Below are 20,213 nucleotides of genomic sequence, written 5' to 3' on the forward strand. Positions count from 1 at the left end.
TTGAACTGACTTTTCGCCATATGGGGAAAATGACTTTTTCCAGATTGGCGGCTAACACCTTCAGAGACCACAGTGATTGTTCTCCCCCAGCGCCTCGGCCCCGGGCACCGGGTCATTTCAACTTCTACTCCTTCCTCCATTACTAATAGGGATAAACCAAATGGCGCAGTTCTATGCAATCTTCTAGCCTTACCAACTATATCAATATCAACCATCAGACAAGACCTGCAACCGCCTACTGAACGTAGCTTGTTTGAGTTGGAGACTCCATGTGACTTTAAAAATCGTAAAAGACTTACTTCCTAAACTGGATTACATTAAGATTTTATTGAATCAGAAGTTATTATCCTGGGTGACCTAAATTATGATTGGGAAATGCAGGCTTCAGACAATTTAAAAGACATATGTAATGATCTAAACCTAACCCAGCTGGTGACTAAGCCTATACACTAAAGTCAACTCTTCAAAGTCAACTCTGATTGATCTTATTTTAACGAATACACCAGAGAAATATGTTTCTACTGGTGTCTTCACCCAAGATATTAGTGACCATTGCCCAGTTGTTTTTGCTAGAGATGTGAGAATACAAAAATCTAAGCCTTGTGTCATCACAAATAGGAACTTTAAAAACTTCAGTGAACAGGCTTATTTACATGATCTTTATTTTAGTGACCTGGGTTGTATTTCAGCTATCCCTTAACCTGACTGAGCTTTGAGCCTTTTTGCAGATGTCTTCAATACTATTGTAGATAATCATGCTTAATATATTTTGATTTGTTTAACACTTTTTTGATTACTACATGATTCCATATGTGTTATTTCATAGTTTTGATGTCTTCACTATTATTTTACAATGTAGAAAATAGTAAAAATAAAGCCTTGAATGAGTAGGTTTTGACTGGTACTTTATATATCAGTGGAGGCTGCTGAGGGGACGGCTCATAATAATGGCTGGAATGGAGTAAATAAATTGGTATCAAAAACATGGTTTTTATTATAATGAGCCATTCTCCCATCAGCAGTCTCCACTGATATATATGTGTATATGTATATGTGTTGTATAATGTGTATATTTATGTTGTATTATACAGGGCACATTTCAAAAAGAGTCTTAGGTCTCAATATATCTTTCCTGTTCAAATAAAGGTTAACAAAAGATTTGGGAGTAAGAGGAAGGATAGATATCTCCCTCTAGTGGCTGTTCCCCATCTCATCAGTGTTTCCATTCACTTTACTGTAAGAATATTACAGTGAAGCCATATTATGAGGATCACTTACTCTGCCATAGTAAAATCTCTTCACAATCAATAACATGCTCACACCAGCTAAACCATAAAGAGTTCAGTGGTGATAGCGAAGCTTGTGTAGTTTAGAAACAAGTTAAAGCATCAGAAGGGAAACAGAAACGTGTCAAATAGAACTGTACTGTATAGATCCAATGGATGTGGTTCCAGCTGGGAATACTTATAGGCTTGCATCCCAAATGGCACCCTTTGACCCATATATTGCACTACTTGTGACCAGAGCCCCATAGGCCCTGTTTAAAAGTAGTACACTAAATAGGGGCGGCAGGTAGCCTAGTGGTTACCTGCCAGTAACCAAAAGGTTGCTAGATCGAATCCCCAAGCTGACAAGGTAAAAATCTGTCGTTCTGCCCCTGAACAAGGCAGTTAACCCACTGTTCCGAGGCCGTCATTGTAAATAAGCGTTTGTTCTTAACTGACTTGCCTAGTTAAATACATTTAAAAAATGGGGTTACGTCCCCATTTTGGACACAACCAGACTCTACCTGTCTGTTTGTAGCTCCATCCACGCTCGGCAGAAGGAACACTGAGTCTATAGTCCGCCATACTGAAAATAATCATGGATTGTATATTCTGGGAGTGTGAAAATATTTGCTTACTGGTTTATATGTCCAGACATACCAAGCTGAGAATAAATCATCTATTTTGGTTTAGGGCCACTCCGATAGGGTAGAGGAGTTTATTGTTTTAATGTTGTTTTAACGTTGATTTAACATGTCTGACTGTTTCTCCAGGTGCTGGTAACCCAAAGTGCAAGTTGGCTATCGTGATGTGCAAGAGCAAGTCGATTAACACTCGAAACAGGTACGCTACACTACACAGCCATGTCACAAACAGTGTCCGGAGTCCATTGAAGTGTCGGGTACACAGCCCTTAGTATAGGGATCATTCCAGATATTGTGGGGTGCATTTATATCAACAGATGTATTGTTTGCATTCAGTAACAATGATGGTGAAATTTATTTGGTTAAGTTTTGGATTGCTTTTATTCCATGCTGTGTTTCTGTCTGTCGTGCACTCTTCTCAGACAGCCTCCTGGCAGGATATTAGTGCAAAGAAGAAGCTGATCGGATATAAAAAATAATTTGTTTAGTTTTGTATTCTGGGTCCAAACCCCTGTCTCCTGTGTAGTCGGAAGGAAATCAATCGTTTGATTGGGGTAAAATTTGATGCGTTTAAGTCCTGTTGTGAGAAGGCTTTATACAGAACTGTGTGTGCATATGTGTTTAGTTCCAACTAACACCTCCAAATGATTTATCTACCTTGGCAGCCATCTCTAAAACCACCCACTATGTGCTATTCAAACAGCCATTTATGACTTTCCAAATTCAATACACACTGCTCTCCTCCTGCCAACCAGCCTCTGCTGGAATCCACTCTCCATTTATGTCCAGTCCCAGATTTAGTCTTGAATGAAAAAGGTGTTTCTGGCACCTGTGGAACAATAACATATAGTTGAGCTTGGCCAAGGACACGGTTCTGTGGCTCAGAGACCTCGGTGTGGCCTTGAGGTCTATATTATTTCAGCAGAGCCGTTGACGTAAGGTTCTCTTTCATTCGTTGAGGATGATGACATTCCCAATGTTGTGGAGAATGCTTCCTGTGTTTCTATTGCAGTGGTGCACAGATGACTCCAAAGCTAGGATGTGGCAGGGATTGGGACATGAAAGCGAGAAAAGGAGAGAGAAAGAGAGAGATGGACAGCAAACTAGAGGGAGATCAATTCTAACCTACCCCCAGTTCCCATTTATTCCGGTCTCTCCTTAAGTCTGCTGTTATGTGCCAAATGGCAGCCAATTCCCTATGTAGTGCACTACTTTTGACCGGAGCCCTATGGACCCTGGTCAAAAGTAGTGCACTAGCCTATTTAGGGAATAGGGTGCCATTTGAGACGCTGCCTGTGTTGTCCCCTACCAGGATTCAGACCTCTAATTAGCGTCAGTAATCAGAACTGTGTGTTCTCTTCCACGTCATCTGTTTCTCCTTAAACGCCTTCTCCTTATCTCTCTCTCTGGAAAAGTAGAGACAGGTTCCTCTCTCTTGCTGTCTCTGTCTTTCTCTCTCTCTTTCACTCTCTGTTCACCTCTCCCTTGCTTACTCTTTTTCTCCCTTTCTCTCTCTTTCTTTCACTCACCACCCAGTTACTGGAAAAGGCTCATCCCCTCTACCTCAGTGAGGTGTGTTGGCCAATAAACAGTGCACCGTAAAATCCAGCGCCACCACCTAGTAGCCTAGGTGATGCACTCATCTTACAATACATTAAAAAAAATACATTTATCATAGATGTTCTTGATAGATCGTCTGTAATTTTCACTTCAGTGCTTACGTTAAGCCAGATGGGCGAAGTTTATAACGTTACAGTCAGTTAACTGTGAGTATCAACCCCATCCTTGTTTTAAGCTTTGTTACTGGATGGGAAGTCTCTCAGATCTCAGTTGCTATAGCAGCATAGCAGACTCATCCACGCCTAGCTCCTGTTGGCAACCGCAGGGCTGATGGGAAAGAGAGAGCCAGAAAGGGAAGGAAACATGCTTTTCCCATCATGCTCAGTTAGTCCTGGGACAGAGTGTAGACTGTAATCACACCCAGCTTTAGCAGGTTTGTTTGGCTGACTCACTTCATCCACTACCCATCTGTAGTGCCCACCTGGGTGATGCCATGGTGGCCATTTTGTGCCTGAAAGCTCATTGTGAATCAGCTCTAACTTCACCTAATTTATATTTTAGACGTTCCACCTCTCTCTTCTCCGTGGAAGTTTCTGGCTTATTAAGATTCAGAGCTTGCCTTCTCCCTACACCTCTGCTGCTGCCCTCTCTCCTCTCCTCTCTTCTCCTCTGACAGCAGTGTCTGCCTCCCAGTCAGCAACAACCTTGGCATCAGAGAATAGGAATGAAATAGAATAGTTAGCCGGAGCATAAGTTTTCTATCTCTCTCTCTCTTTCCTCCAACTGTAGCTGACTAGGAAAGTTGTCAGTTTTAGAGGCTAGGTCATGGTCTTTATGTCTCTGTGTTACTGCCATTGGTACAGTACTGTATAGGTTATCTATCTGTAGTATGAATATGGTCAGCTCAGATCTATGCAGCTCCGGTTGTGAGGTCGTTTTGTGTTCCAGACACGGTCAGCACAGTATGATCCTGGTCCCACTGGACACCCCTGGTGTGAATGTGATCAGACCATTGACCGTATTTGGACAGGACGGTAGGATATTTTCCCCTCATAGACTATATATACAAAAGTATGTGGACACCCCTTCAACTTAGTGGATTCGGTTATTTCAGTCACACCTGTTGCTGACAGGTGTATAAAATCGAGCACACAGACATGCGATCTCCATAGACAAACATTAGCAGTAGAATGGCATTACTGAAGTGCTCAGTGACTTCCAACATGGCACCGTCATAGGATGCCACCTTTCCAATAAGTCAGTTTGTCAAATTTCTGCCCTGCTAGAGCTGACCCGGTCAACTGTAAGTGCTGTTATTGTGAAGTGGAAACATCTAGGAGCAACAACGGCTCAGCCGCGAAGTGGTAGGGCACACAAGCTCACAGAACGGGACTGCCGAGTGCTGAAGCGCATAGCGCGTAAAAATCATCTGTCCTCTGTTGCAACACTCACTCCGAGTTCCAAACTGCCTCTGGAAGCAACGTCAGCACAGGAACGGTTCGTCGGGAGCTTAATGTAATGGGTTTCCGTGGCTGAGCAGCCGCACACAAGTGTAAGATCCCCATGCGCAATGCCAAGCGTCGGCTGGAGTGGTGTAAAGCTCGCGGCCATTGGACTCTGGAGCAGTGAAAATGCGTTCTCTGGAGTGATGAATCACGCATCATCATCTATCAGTCCGACGGACAAATCTGGGTTTGGCGGATGCCGGGAGAAAGCTACCTGCCCAAATGCGTAGTGCCGATTGTAAAGTTTGGTGGAGGAGGAATAATGGTCTGGGGCTGGTTTTCATGGTTCGGGCTAGGCCCCTTGGTTCCAGTGAAGGGAAATTTTAACACTACAGCATACAATGACATTCTAGATGATTCTGCGCTTCCTACTTTGTGGCAACAGTTTGGGGAAGGCCCTTTCCTGTTTCAGCATAACAATGCCCCCATGCACAAAATGAGGTCTATACAGAAATGGTTTGTTGAGATCTGTTTGGAAGAACTTGATTTGCCTGCACAGAGCCCTGACCTCAACCCCATCGAACACCTTTGGGATGAATTGGAACACCGACTGCGAGCCAGGCCTTATTGCCCAACATCAGTGCCCGACTTCACTAATGCTCTTGTGGTCCCCGTAGCAATGATCTAGTGGAAAGCCTTCCCAGAAGAGTGGAGGTTGTTATAGCATCAAAGGGGGGACCAACTCCATATTAATGCCCATGATTTTGAAATGAGATGTTTGATGAGCCGGTGTCCACATACTTTTGGTCATTTATTGTATCTGAGTAGGCAGATTACTCATTCCCCATACTGTTGGTTGCGTCCCAAATTGAACCCTATTGCCTATGTGCACTTTATGGGGAAAAGAGGTGTCATTCGGGACGCAGCCTTGTTTTGATTGGATCAGGCTTTCTATGCACATAAACATGCTGTTATGTACAGTAACCTCCGTTGTTCATCTCTCTCTGTGATTTCCTGTGATCTGTTGTATCAGATGCCATTCACGGCGGACATTTTGAGATCCACTTTGACAACGTGCGTGTGCCTGCTTCCAACATTCTTTTGGGTAAGATACGAAATCCTAACATTATTGACACGGTATACATGCTCGATCACTGGGTTCCCCAACTGGTGCTTTTATTTTGACCCCCCCCCCCCCCCCCCCCCCCCCAATTTTTTGGAGCAAGAAAATAATACGATTTTCGTTGAGAATTTTCATTGTTGGACATAAAAAACTGTACAAACACCAGGAAATCAGTCCCAAGTGATTGTAATCTGTTCCCAAGTACAGTATTTGCACACATAATATGATGTGATGGTATGCAAATGTAAGCAAGGTTTGAAATTGTAATTGTTTTGTCAAATATTACATCTGTTTGGGTTTCTTGCTGTCAATTTGCAGTCTACAAATTGACCATCCGCTCAAGAAAAAATCAGCCCGCAGCTGAATCTAGTATGATCCACTGTGTACACACTGTGCATGACCCTTAAAGGGGAAGTTCAGTATTTTACAACTTAATGTTAGGTGGTACCTCACCCTGAAAATAGTCTGTAGGCCAGGAGAAACTGTAATGCATGGTTCTGTTTTCTGCAAAACCATGCCACTACAATTTCACTTAAGCAATCATTGGCTAAAGCTTGCTTACCTATGGAACTAATGGGGAGATGCGGTACCTGTAAAAGACAGTTGACAGTAATGTCATTTTTGTGTCTGTCTGTAATACTGTCTGTGTGTGTGTCCCCGTGCAGGTGAGGGCCGAGGCTTTGAGATAGCCCAGGGTCGTCTCGGTCCTGGCAGACTGCACCACTGTATGAGGGCCGTAGGATCTGCTGAATGGGCACTGGAGCTGCTGTGCCAACGTGCTGCGCATAGACAAACCTTCGGCAAGAAACTCTACCAGCATGTGAGTGTGTTGGGGGGGGTGTATGTTATCCCACAGTCATTTGACAGACGTTAACATACCATTTATGTTACGTAGTCTGTCCACGAGACTGGTGAGTGTGTGTACATCATCATAGCTGTACAGGGCATCGTGGAGCGACATTCCTAATGGTTATGGGCTTTCGTCGCTGTACAAAGTCAGAGTAATAGTACCAAGTTCAACTCTTGCTCCGCATCGGTCTAGCCATGTGTCTAAGATCTATTGTTCAACAGAAGTGCTGCTCCCTGGCTTCTCTGTGCCAGCAGCTTATTCTGATATACCAGACTGATCTCGCCTGTCCCGGAATATTCTCTTCTTAACAAATCAGTGTCTCTCTGGGCCCTGCTCAAAAGTAGTGCACTACATAGGAAATAAGGTGCCATTTGGGACTCCCTGCCCATAGTGGGGCATCAGAACAGGCATCAGGTCATACTCAGCACTATTTCCTGTCTTAATGTGCTCCCATGGCAGAGTCTGGGCCAATAGTAGTGACTCAGCAAGCATCTATCATTTTAGTGACAGCCGATGGGATTAATCTCCTCAGAGATGCCACCGCTGAGTCCCAAAAGGCACTCTATTCTTTACATAGTGCACTACTCTTGACCAGGGACCAGCCTTAGCGCTCTGGTCAAAAATAGTGCACTACGTAGGGAATAGGGTGCCATTGAGGACGCCGCCACTGTCAGATTTGTCTGCGTTGGAGCTGAGAAACGTAATGGTGCTCAATGCTCTGCCGTGTCAAGTTTATCTTAAACATTTTGAAATCTAGCTAGTGCTAAGCTGCCAAAGGGGTAGTGATGGGAATTTCTTAGTGCTCGATACCCTGGCATAGGGAGTTTTTCTGACAGTGCCAAATGAAAACTTGACAGTGTGAGGATTAGAAATATTGTGTGTATAAAATTAGGATTTCTGCCATGCTAAGGCTTTTAGCGCTGTTGTTGCTAAGTGAAATATGCTAGTTGTTGTTGCATTTGGAATCACTGGATGTGTGCGTTGCTTAGCCAGTGCAGATGCCCACAGCACAGCAACTGTACAACTGTAGAGAAACCCTAATAACTCATTATTGGAAAAGGTATTTTATCTTGTGAAGTTTTTATTAAGTTGAGGAAAACACATTGCTCGAAAAAAACGCTTAATTGCTGAGACCTAGAGGTCCAATTGAGTTACTGTCAAAACGTTTCATGAGCTTTTCATGAGCTGTACATTGTCTGTCTGTCTGTCTGTCTGTCTGTCTGTCTGTCTGTCTGTCTGTCTGTCTGTCTGTCTGTCTGTCTGTCTGTCTGTCTGTCTGTCTGTCTGTCTGTCTGTCTGTCTGTCTGTCTGCTTAAATGTCTGAATATCTTTCTGCCTCTGTGAATGTCTGACTTACTGGCTGTGCTGTATGTCTGTGTCCAGGAGGTTGTAGCCCACTGGATAGCAGAGTGTCGCCTGGCAATAGACCAGACTCGCCTACTGACCCTGCATGCTGCTCACGCTCTGGACACACTGGGCAGCAGGAGCGCCCGGAAACAGGTAACACACGCACACCTCATTAGCAGAACAAACCGCGTAATTGTCTCCCTAACTGTTATGTGACACTTCTGAATGTAATATGGCGTAAAGACTGTGCCTGCTTGAAACAGACCGCCTGGTTATGTAAATGTGTGTCTGAAAACGTCAGAATGTCAATGGGTTGTAAATATGAGTTACAGCCGTCTGCTTCCTGCTTAGAAAGGTCAGCCTGATATGGCTCTCATGTCACATCTGTATTATTAGTCACTGTGCATACACAGAGGCTTTCAGGTCTGTCATACAAACACACACACACACTAGGTTTTATTCCGAGCTGGCCTGTCCCAACTCGAAAATCAACCAAGGGACACACAAGAGGTGAAGAGTCACCCGCAGTATCTCACATAATAGGACTCTTATAATATGATTGACATGATATCAGCCTGACGTGAGAGCTGAACTGAGGTGCACTGACAGGAGAGGTGAGGATAAGGTGAATGGAGGATAGTGGAGATGGAGGGATGAGAGACCCGAGGGTAGATTAGTACATATTTGCATCCCAAATGGCCCCCTACTGTATTCCCTACATAGTGCACTACTTTTGACCAGAGCCTTGTGAAAATAAGTGCACTATATAGGGAATAGGGTTCCATTTGGGATGCACTCCATGAGGTGAGTGAAGGAGCGAGGGTAGGGAAGGGCCGAGCCAGCGCCCCCACGTTTAATCTGGTAAGGGGGACGCGGGAGACGACAGAGAGGAAGACATGGCAAACTCATTGTGACAGCGTGACCCGTGTCTGAGGTCAGAACAGAGATGGACTAAGGAGTGACTACAGGAATACAGAGCTGTCACTCACATCTCCTATCCTATCACATCCCCTCACAGACACGATACTGTAAGGTTGGAAAAATAGTAGCTCTGATCCAGGGCGTTACGCACGGATTGCTGACACTGACAAGGCTCAGCATCAGCAACCCGCATGTAACAGCCTGGATCAGAGCTAAGCAAATAATGTAATACATATTCTACTAATTTAATCGAGGGAATGGAATGCTACGAAATACTTTGACCTTTTCTGTTGGTAATGTTTCCGTACCATGTACAGTGAGTCATCAGTAGTTGAAAGAGCTGTGCAAATGGAACAGGAAAACCTGAGGCCTATTCAATTAGTGGCTATACAGCACTATGTTAACAGCCTTTCACCATTATCCTAGAGTTCCACTGCACTGCTGCGTGCGTGCGTGCGTGCGTGCGTGCGTGCGTGCGTGCGTGTGTGTGTGCTGTGTGTGTGTGTGTGTGTGTGTGTCAATCCCGCCACACCCCTGCCTGTGTTCCATCAGTTTCACGGCGTGGAGATTTACCCACAATGCCGAATCCTGCAGGGCTGTGAGTAGCACTCAGCTTACGCTCGGCTCCACACCGCCTGATGTCCTGCTTGTAGCCGTCACAGCAGCACACACACACACACCCCACCACCATCAGTGTAAGGAGTTATGACAAGGAGTGGTGTCCTGGAATAACACGCTGTGATTCTCCCTAACGCTCACATTAACACAGAGATTCTCATCTAAAGGCCAGGTGCTGTGTCTGAGAAATATGAGATGTCTCTTCCAGGCACAAAAGATGTCCCAGGGGTGGATGATCAAAGCCCTCGGCAACACTGAACACTCCACCAGCCAGGTTCTTTCTGGGACGCGTGGCTCGCCCAACCTGCGTCCCGAATGGCACCCCTATTCCCTATGTAGTATTACAGTTCATGTGAACCTTTAGTGTTACTGGTCCCCCTGTTAATTTCTTAATAATGGTCTCTTGTAGATTGCCATGATCAAGGTGGTTGCTGGCAGGATGGTGTGTAAGGTAGTGGACACTGCCATCCAGGTGTATGGGGGTGCGGGTGTATCTGGAGACTTCCCCCTTGCTCAGATGTAAGTACCTTTCATTTAGCTAGTTTAGTCTTTTAGTTTTTTTAACTGAGGTGACTGCTTTGTTGTTTTTTGATAGATCAGTATTGATTTTTAACTTCATTAGAATCATTCAAAGCAAACTTTATCAATTTTCATTTAGCGATACAGCTGGTGACATTTCCTTATGACCCTTGTTTGTTTTGATCCAGACACTGCCAAGCGGTGCTGCAGTGCTGCACATTACAATGTCACAATTTACCTGTCCTCACGCCGCATCCTCAGAAAGTGTCTACAGTTGTAGCTAGGACTGTGGGGACTGTGGCGTCATGACATTTTGGCAGCCTGTTATTGTCATGACCGTTAATTAACATGAAGACGTTAAGCATCTCCAGGCCTCCATGCATACAAGCCACTGATGCGCGCCATTGGAACATCTACATTAATAAAAGTATAAGAAATCAATTTAATATACACCATCAGAATATAACCATTATTTATTTTAGGCAGGTCTAAAGAAACATAATGATATGAAGAAAATGTATTTCAGAAGAACAGAATATGAGTTGGCCTACTGTATGTTATCTGGCTATGTGCCATGCCATAGGCTGTAGGCTTGTTCATTTAGCAGACAAGATATGCCATTATTTTATATTAAATTATTTTATATTAAGAAGAATATAATTGAACTTAGCTGAATAAAATAGAAAATATATTTTTCCCATTCCGGAGCGAGTGCGCATATGAAGTGTCTATGTTGAGCGTAAAAATGATAATTTGAAACAGGTCCTATATGCTAGATTTAGAGTTATTTGGCAACTTTAGTTGTGAATGATACAAACCTTAGGATGTCTTAGAAATCCAAAAAATATATGGGCTGCATGATGCGATTTTAGGCTATTGATGATTTGAGAAATTCGCTAAAAAAGCTTGCGCTCTGTTTCTTGCCTCAGCCTGCACACTCTGTTCTCTCAAAGTGATCATATTTTCACCTATCAGTCTATTCTCAATATAATCCCGTCCTCACTAATATGGGAAATTTGTTTCGATTTAGAATGGCCATTATCGAATGGGCAGGAACAGGAGCAGGAGAAAAAAGACCTGTCCTCAGTATGCACTCCAATAGCGAATGGTTGCCGCTTTCCCTCCAGTTAGTTTTTCACTGATGTGGGGTAGGCTACTTTGGTTTTTATAGCGGAGCATGTGTTTAATATGAACAGCTGAGGAAAACATGTAGTAGCAGCTGTCGTCCTCCCCTTTCTTGTGGCAACCATCAAAACGCTGCTTTCACACGGGATTGCATATAGAAATGTCTGGGTTTATAAGAAATGTATTTCACTTCACGCATCAACCACTGTTTGAGGAGCATACAGACTCTCGCTGCGCGACAGGTGATATTCCGCCCAAACTCTGTATGCCATGGGCTCTCTGACCCGGTTCCTGCAGCTACCTAGTGCTTCATTTGGGAAAACAAGTGAAATCTTTTTGGGAACATGGCTAGTTTTCACAACAAAACATATTTCATTAAACTGTTGACAGCCACTCTTTCTGCGTGCTGAAGAAAGGAATGAAAGGGAGAGAAGAGGATATGGAAACGCACAGGGGTAAGATATTCTGTAGCTAAAGGTATTGTGTCAGCCTATTAAAATATAAAAAATACCCTATTACCAGGCTATACAAAATTAAATATAAATGTAGTATAATTGTAGGGTAACTCTGTAAGCCGCCCTGCACAGTGAATGAACCAACAGCATCCCCTAGGCCTATACGTTCTCTCCCAGACTCGTGGATAGAAAGTTGTACCAAATACATCTTAAATCGGTTTTGTTTCATGTTTTTCTGCTGTGCGTAATATGCTGTAGGCTATGTATTGTATAACTGCCCAATCACTATTTTGCATAAACTATAATATGTTTATGGGTGTTTTGAATTAAAGACGCAATATGTCACTTTTTGGGCTACCCAAACAAATTCACATAGAATTTTGAGTTATAGATCTGTCATTCTCATTGAATGCAAGTCTAAGAAGCAGTAGATCTGTTCTATGTGTGCTATTTCTTTTTGCGTCTTTTACTTTCTGTTTTATACACCAGCTTCAAACAGCTGAAAATACAATATTTTTTCTTAAGTAAAATATATTTCACAGCAATTTAGATGGTACAATGATTCTCTACGCAATACTTGCTTGTTTTGTCCAGAAATTAGGCAAACTATTCTAATTTTAACAACCAGGAAATGGCAGAGCAATTGCTGCATATTGCACCTTTAATCATCACCTTAGGCTGTCCATTTCGTTGTTAGGCTTCGAAACAACACCCACAACGACCATGTTTTCCACTCAGTTTCAACCTGTTGTTGAACTTCTTTCTTCAAATGAATCATCACAGTGAGGTGAGTTTTAAACGCAGGATACTGTTTCGATGAAAAGTGTTTGATTAGATATTTGATTGCATTTGCATTGATGTCAGAGTGATTAGAGGGACAACGGAGCGCTGAGTACCAGGACATTGGCGATAGCCAGTTCGGTACTGCCAACGCATGTCCAGAGTGCATAAAAGGAGATTACCGTGACTCAGCGGTCACGTGGAATTTTACTATGGTCATGACTCATGACTGCCGGTGTGGCGGTAATATGGTCACCAACAGCCCTAGTCACAGCAGACAAACGCTGTGAGATGGAAAAAATGCTTTCTTACAAGGTCGACAGGCAGGCAATCTGCCACTGAGCATCAGCCACGCAGACAGTGATGGGTGGCAGCTCAACGCTTACAATGGAAGATAGACACAGGCAATGGGGAAGAATAGGGGAAAGCATAGGGAAATGGCTTTGAATATCAATGATCAATTACAATTTGTGTGTCTCAAATGCAAACTACAGTACTAATAGAGTCTATTGTCAGAAGACAAATTACACTTTCATCTGACAATAGGCTAATTACTCCTTTCTATCCTAACACACAGTATTAGCCTAATCTTCCAGTCTGGAGCTGATGTACTGTAGATATTGCACAGAAGTTGACATTGACCTCCTGCTAACATTGTGTGGCATTTTCTTACAAGGTGTATCAATGTGGCCAAGTTCTTTCTCTCGCTCTCTCTCGCTCTCTCTCTCAAGGCTACAGGGTATTTAACTGTCGATGCGAGGTCTTAAGCCATACAGTGTTCTATTGCACGTTAGGATGCTGCTGTATCACCAGAATCAGCTACAGTATGTTCTAAATAATAATTGTTATTGTTCAGATGGAGTATGACAATGGTTCATTCATCAGTGCACACTCCAGCAAAATGTACCAAAACGTTTTGAAGCGAAAACAAGCGTTTCTTATCGAACATGTTCCGGTAGTGCCTCTCTGTTTCAGTCCCTTTTCTTCCGTTTGGTGCAATAATAAATACGACCCATTTGTCCCTCCACAGGTATGCGTACGCCAGGACTCTGCGCATAGCAGACGGGCCAGACGAGGTGCACATGTCGTCCATCGCCCATCTGGAGCTCAGGGACCAGATGAGAAAAGCCCAGGCCAAGCTGTGATGTCTTGCAGGGGTTAACAGGATGGGTTAACACACAGGCAGCCCTCAGACAGACCGCAGGGTAACGGAAGGGTTAATAGAGGTTTTAACACATTAATAGTGCCGTAAAGGAGCTTCATCGGTCACGGGAGCTACGGCAATTGATTGACAGGCCAATCTCACCTACAAGTCACTGTGGATGCCAATCGTAGATCTCCACATACAGAGATTCTGAGATTTGCATATCTAAAACATGATCACCTCTTGTTCTGCCTTAATGTGATTGTGGGGGAATAGCAGTCTACTGTATTATGGTATGAAAATCTGGTAGAACATGTGTTGCGTCTGCTGGACTACAGACGACGCTAACAAAATGGGGTATCATGTTTTTGGATTCAATAAAATTGAGTAATTTATAACTAAAATGACATACACTGCCTTAATATGCTCATAGGATATGTAAATAAAGATTTGGATATGTGGTAAATCGCATCATTTTTTGAATTCACTATGATTATCGCAAGGACTCTTTCATATGCATGTTTCACAACACAAATGTTTATGTATTTACAATTACCTTGTGGCTATAATGCCAGGGATTGACTGAAACACCTGCTGAGACTGAGGTTGTCCTAATATGGACACCTTAGACTTGGACCTCACCTTGGATCCTTGCCCTGGCGTCACCAAGCCCTTGTTCTGACAGTACGTTCACACCGTAGCTTTGCTGGGCATTCAAGACTTAACTTGTGTGCAAAAACACTCTAACCATCTCCGTTAGTTATGTCATGAGCTTCCTAGTGCTGGCCAAATGAATAAAACAACTTTTTTTTCTTTTTTTTTTCTACCATATTCTAAAACGGATGGCTTACATCTTGAGGATTTTGTTCCTCGCTAGCAACTGGTCCAATGCCCATAAATGTTAAAGAATAGTCGCCCTCTCAGCACAAAGGTTTGCCTGCTAGTTTAGACTCTGCCCCTGATCCTCCTTGCCTTGGGCGTTCACTTTCTGCAACCCAAACGGCACCCTCTTCCTTACATACCGCACTACTTTTGACCAGGGCCCATAGTGCACTACCTTTGACCAGAGCACTATGTAGGGAATAGGCTGCCATTTGGGGATCTACCATCTGTAATTGAATCTCAGTGACATTTTCCCCCCTAATCCACAATTTCTGAATAATTTCTGGTAGTTTCTCAGATCCCGCTGTGTGGGAATTCAAGGTGTTGCACTGGGCAACAGGGAGGGAGAATTGGGAAGATTTATTGGACTAAAGGAACAGCCTGTTTTTTTTGAATAGTGAAATGTACTAGTCCATTTGTCAAGGTGAAGCCCAACTCTGTCATAGACTAAACTGAAAGTAACAACCCTCTGTAGCCTTATCAATCAAATGTATTTATAAAGCCATTTTTACATCAGCTGATGTCACAAAGCGCTGTACAAACAGCAAGCAATGCAGATGTAGAAGCTGGGGAAAGCTCTCATGAAGTATCCTCCTACATTTTGCCTTCATTTGAATCTGATATATGCACAGAATTACCAAAGAATCACCTTTTCAAAAGTACAATTCTGTAAAAAAATAAAATAATTTAAGTGTAAATCAGCAGATCATAAAAGACAATATTAAAGGGGCTCTCAAAGAAACTGTATACTTGTCCTCAGCGATGTGTTTCTATTATACGTATATATTATAATATAACATTTTAAAATAATACATGTAAAACCAATATGTTTACAAAGAGAATATATAAAGTACAGTTCATGAACTATTAAAGCAGTAGCGCTTCAGCAAATCACTTGTTTAATTAAATGTTTTTAGGAACAAACAATCCTGTTTTTTCTTCTGTGCGCTCCTCTTGCATCTCTGTCCCTGGGGAAAGAGTCAAGTTATTTATTTGTTCACGTCAAACATTTACTTTAGATAGAGAGTCACAAAAAAATGTAACAGATTGGTAAACAGTTTAACTATTTTGTGTAATTGGTTTTTAACTGTTTTGCATGAACTCTGTATTCTTAACATTTTTACCCTGCTTGCAAACAGAATTTAGCTCTGGGGACAAAAAAGTTTGATTGATTGGATAGTCGATTGATTTACTCAGGGGGATTGTTTGGGGTGCGGCGGGTCGTAAAATTAAGGAATACGCTCCGGGTCGTCCTTTTGGCTTCGCCTTCTTCCTCTCATTCTGCACCTGCCTCCGTACTCTGGTTACCTGGAAGAACAATGACATGACACAAGGTTGAAGGCAGGTCGACCGAGCATTGCTAAGATAGCCTCTCAGAGACTTGGGCAACTCTTGCTTAGACTGAGGCGGTCCTAATATGGACACCGTACATGTACTGTGTCATGTCATCAGTATGTTTGAGGATCTCACGAAACAAACAGTTCTGATATTAACATATGGACCGGTATCATATGATGCTCTGATCCTGTGTTGTCGTGGCAATGTTGTGTACCTGTAGGGAGGCACTGGGGTTGTTGTTGCTGAGGAGAGAGAAGGATCCCACTCTGGATTTATACTTGTTCTTCTTAGTCCCAGACTGGCCTAGGTGTCTCCTGGCCCGCTCTGTCTGGAGGAACAACATTCCCGTGGGATCATTTAGAAACTAGAAGGGGCTACTGTATGTTACACAGGAGGCTGGTGAAGGGAAGACGGCTCATAATAATAACTGGAATGGATAAATGTAACGGTATCAAAATAATGGAAACCGTGTTTGATGCGGTTCCATTTATTCCATCCCAGGCATTACAATGAGCCCCTCCTATTTACAATGACACTAGCCATCACTGGTGTGTTAGCACACCAAGTGCTTCACGAAAACAACTCAGGATAAAAAAAACTCCAGTGCACCTTCGCATTCTTGCTTACTCCACCGTTTCTAAGGGATCGCAGAAATGACAACACAACAGCCCCATTGGATCATTTGAGACCTCTCCTTCCTGTCTTCATCTATCTCCCCTCCTTCCCTTTCTCCAGTCTTACCTGAACATTGATGAGTGTGTTGGGGAAGCCCTTGGCTGAGAAGGACCCAGGAAGGAGGGAGTTCCTTCCCAACTGTCTCTTCTGTCTGTCCAATGGCACATCCGATGGCATGTCATCTAGCCACATCTTTTAAGACATAAATGATGCATTAATTACATTCTTAATGAACGTGGAGCATTTTTAGATGGCTGAAAAGCATAATATGCATGCACTGCCCTTACAGAAGACCAACTCGAATTTCACATGATAATGTGATCGCATGTGAAGTTAATGTGATAACGTGACATGTAAAAGCAAAACATGTGACACGTGATAACTCGAAACTACACATGTGAAAACATGATCTTGTGAAATAAATGTGACAACATGAGTTTAACACGTCTTTATTTCACGTCAAAATGCAATTCCACATGAGAGTTTGATTTTTACATGTAAACATTTCTGCTCAACTTGTGAAATCAGCTAAATGCGATTTTTGCATGTGTAACTGCAAATTATACGTGTTTTTTATGTAAGGGCTCCCGAGTGGCGCAGCAGTGTAGGGCATTGCATCTCAGTGCTAGAGGCATCACTACAGACCCTGGATTCCGGGCTGTATCACAACCGGCCGTGATCGGGAGTCCCATAGGGCGGCGCATAATTGTTCCAGCGTCGTCCGAGTTAGGGAAGCGTTTGGCCGGGGTAGACCGTCATTGTAAAATAGGAATTTGTTCTTAACTGACTTGCCTAGTTAAATAATACAAGAAAATGTGGGTTTTAAGGTAAGTGGTACGCTGTTCAGCTAAAATATTGTAAAAAATCTTTAATTTACGACAATATGATTACATTTGACATGATCACTTAGTACTGACTTTTCAATATGACACCACCTGGGACTTGAACTCACAACCTCTGGAGTTGGGATACGCTGAGCTCTCTGCTGCGCCAGTCTAGCATTCCTCTACACACGCATTACCTATAATTCATCTCTGCACTTAGCAAAAGAGTGCCATCTGCACTTCTATTTTAGTTATCAGTTAATCAAACCATTCTGTCATTGATTTCATTTACTTATTTCAGCTATTTAAAGGTTTTCTAGGAAAAATGAAATGCCTTCCGCAAATGTAATTGTATTAAGTGCAGCCAAAGACGTCTGCCTAGAGTCAGAGCATCAGACAGATGTCTTATCCACCGAATCCACCTGCATCGTGTGTGTGTGTGTTTGTGTGTGTGTGTGTGTGTGCAATGAATTTGGTGAATTGATATTTAATATTAATAGTCAATATCTTAGGACAACAAGCATTTTAGTTGCATTGATCTTAGTGTCTCATTGGACTCAAATGCCTCCTGGGAAGTTATCGTTACACAGCCATATGTCATGCACACACCAACCCAGAGTGGGAAGTAATCCAGTACAAGGTGGGATCCCTCTGTGATAGAGAACAGACTGTGGTAGGATGTCTTTGTGGGGAGGGAGGCTCATATACCTGTGGCTGTTTATGGTTATGGGTCTTTCTTGCAGCAGATGGCATCCGGCGCACAAGCCCTGCATTCTGTGAGAAGAGCGTTTTACCACGTGAAAAAAAAAAGTATTTATTCTTTATTCCACATATGTAATAACACCCCAACCCCACTCATATGCGATTACAATATGTTTATGTTACAACATGTTTGTATGTCGTTACATTGTTATTACAGTAGGTATGACAGTACCCCCCCCCCACCTTAAAAAATATATATAATTTAAAGTTTTACCATTAGGTTAACTAAGAAAATTCATAAACCATATCCTGTCAGGATGAGTGAGGTAAAACAGTGACCATATTTTTGGAGTTAGGAGTAGGTTTCACTAGAACAAAGTTTTATATTTCCCCTTTCACGGTGGGGAAATATAAGAGACAGAAACAACTCCTGCTGAGACTGATATGGCTGTCCAATATGGACACCATACTATGTACCAAGGTCAGTACATAAGCCGTGTACACCCCACAATCCAGTGCACGTGGAGTGCTCTTCAGGGTCACATATCCCTCATTACATGGACTCGCCCTGTTCTTTTTTTCATTTCGTAGTCTGTATTATCCTGTGCTAGTTGTTGGCGAGCACTGTCAATTACCTCTGTAATATATTCTGTTCCATTATCTACATTCACTGTGACCTTGGTGGAAAAAGGCACAGGCAAATAAACTCAACGTTGAATTCAAAAGAGATTTCTTCAGTAATGCTGCCCAAGGCAAAAGAGAGTCCAACCACATCTGAAGTTTATAATTGCACACACTGTAATAGTGTAATTACACATAAAACCTTCCACATGGAAAATAAATCTAGACTCAAAAGTCTGTCATGTTGTTGGTGACAATCCTCATTTGAAATACTGCATCTGCTGGATCTATTGGCCAGATGAGGATGATTCCGTTGGACAGAACATGGTGAATGTCCACAAAGAATGTCAACCGCAAATATGGCGGCTCAAACAGCTCTGTGGCCACACGAAAAGTCTGCAGAGAGTTTGTTCCATCGAGGGTATTTTTTGGGGCATTGGTAATAGTACGACTGGAGACAAGGTTACAATGAGACTTTGTTTCCAGGTTACTGGAATGTGTAACTCTGTTTAACTCCATGCAAGTGTTCCACTCAAAATATCACATCCTCAACCACTATACATGCACACACTCCATGGAAACAGAAAGCATTCCATAGCAGTTACTGGCTTTCTTTGGCTTCTGAGCTAATGTTGTTACTGCAGAGTCTGGGGAAGTGTTTCGAATAGCTTGTAAAAACAACAATTTCATCATGTTTCATCATGAAAATAATTAAATACATAACAAAATCCGTACAAAAAAACACTCACCCCGGATCTCTCCTTCCAGCACCAACACTTTTCAACTCCATCTACCTGATCAAAGGAGCTCATCCCCAAAACAGAACAACCTGGAGTCCCGATCCCTTACCTTTCCTCCGGTGGTCTGCCCGCTGACACAGTTCTTCCCCTGTGATGTCCCAGTACAGTCTGCACCATGTGTGAACTGGAGCAAGCTGCCCTGCAGACAGAGAAAACTTAGGCACACCCAAAGAGCAGCCTCCATGATGGTCCAGGCACTGGGGCCCAGCCCCGTCAGCACCCTGCTTTATACCCTCCCCTCCTTACGTAATGACGACCAGATGCAGAGGAGCAGAGAAACGGGGGCCATGCCAGCTTCACACAGACAAACAGCATTGCACAACATTGCAACCCAGCTCTCTCTACGCCAGCCAGCAGTTCTGCGGTTCTCCAAAAACACATCAGTCATCTGAAGGTCCTCCCTCAGTAACCGCTCCCACCACCCCCGCACCAGCCCGGGACAGCAAATGAAATCCATTTTCCCTAATGCTTGTACCTTAACTGCTGAGAGAGAGAGAGAGAGAGAGAGAGAGAGTCAAACATCTGTTGACAACACTTGAAAGATTGGTGGGTCTCTTTTCAGAATACCCTGGAAA

General features: G+C 43.1%; 2 protein-coding genes across 6 annotated transcripts in view; one reads left to right on the forward strand and one right to left on the reverse strand.

Annotated features, from left to right (window-relative positions):
• The window catches only part of LOC100194819 (acyl-CoA dehydrogenase family member 11), a 51,722-nt gene extending 37,460 nt beyond the window's left edge, over positions 1–14,262 (forward strand). Inside the window, exons 14-22 of one of the 3 annotated variants that reach the window (XM_045701834.2) lie at positions 2,039–2,108; positions 4,418–4,503; positions 5,948–6,019; positions 6,703–6,857; positions 8,271–8,387; positions 10,183–10,292; positions 11,808–11,872; positions 12,570–12,659; positions 13,683–14,262. In XM_045701834.2, coding sequence (XP_045557790.2) covers positions 2,039–2,108; positions 4,418–4,503; positions 5,948–6,019; positions 6,703–6,857; positions 8,271–8,387; positions 10,183–10,292; positions 11,808–11,872; positions 12,570–12,658 — 764 coding nt within the window. In that variant the 3' untranslated portion in view covers position 12,659; positions 13,683–14,262. 3 annotated transcript variants of the gene reach the window in all.
• Positions 14,263–15,150: 888 nt separating this feature from the next.
• On the reverse strand, positions 15,151–19,856 carry LOC106578645 (uncharacterized). 3 transcript variants are annotated; one of them, XM_014157677.3, is made up of 6 exons: positions 19,688–19,853; positions 18,224–18,289; positions 16,758–16,883; positions 16,231–16,344; positions 15,803–15,986; positions 15,151–15,646 (listed from the first exon to the last, which is right to left on the reverse strand). In XM_014157677.3, the coding sequence occupies exons 1-6, from the start codon at positions 19,820–19,822 to the stop codon at positions 15,582–15,584; spliced, it is 690 nt and encodes a 229-aa protein (XP_014013152.1). In that variant the 5' UTR covers positions 19,823–19,853; the 3' UTR covers positions 15,151–15,581. The 3 variants fall into 3 exon arrangements, with proteins under 3 accessions (XP_014013152.1, XP_014013154.1, XP_014013153.1); XM_014157679.3 differs by having other exon boundaries at positions 15,872–15,986; positions 19,688–19,852; XM_014157678.3 differs by lacking the exon at positions 18,224–18,289 and having other exon boundaries at positions 19,688–19,856.
• Between the last annotated feature and the right edge of the window lie 357 nt (positions 19,857–20,213).

Source organism: Salmo salar, chromosome 19 (assembly GCF_965601325.2).
Source record: "Salmo salar chromosome 19, fSalSal1, whole genome shotgun sequence".
Classification (NCBI taxonomy): domain Eukaryota; kingdom Metazoa; phylum Chordata; class Actinopteri; order Salmoniformes; family Salmonidae; genus Salmo; species Salmo salar.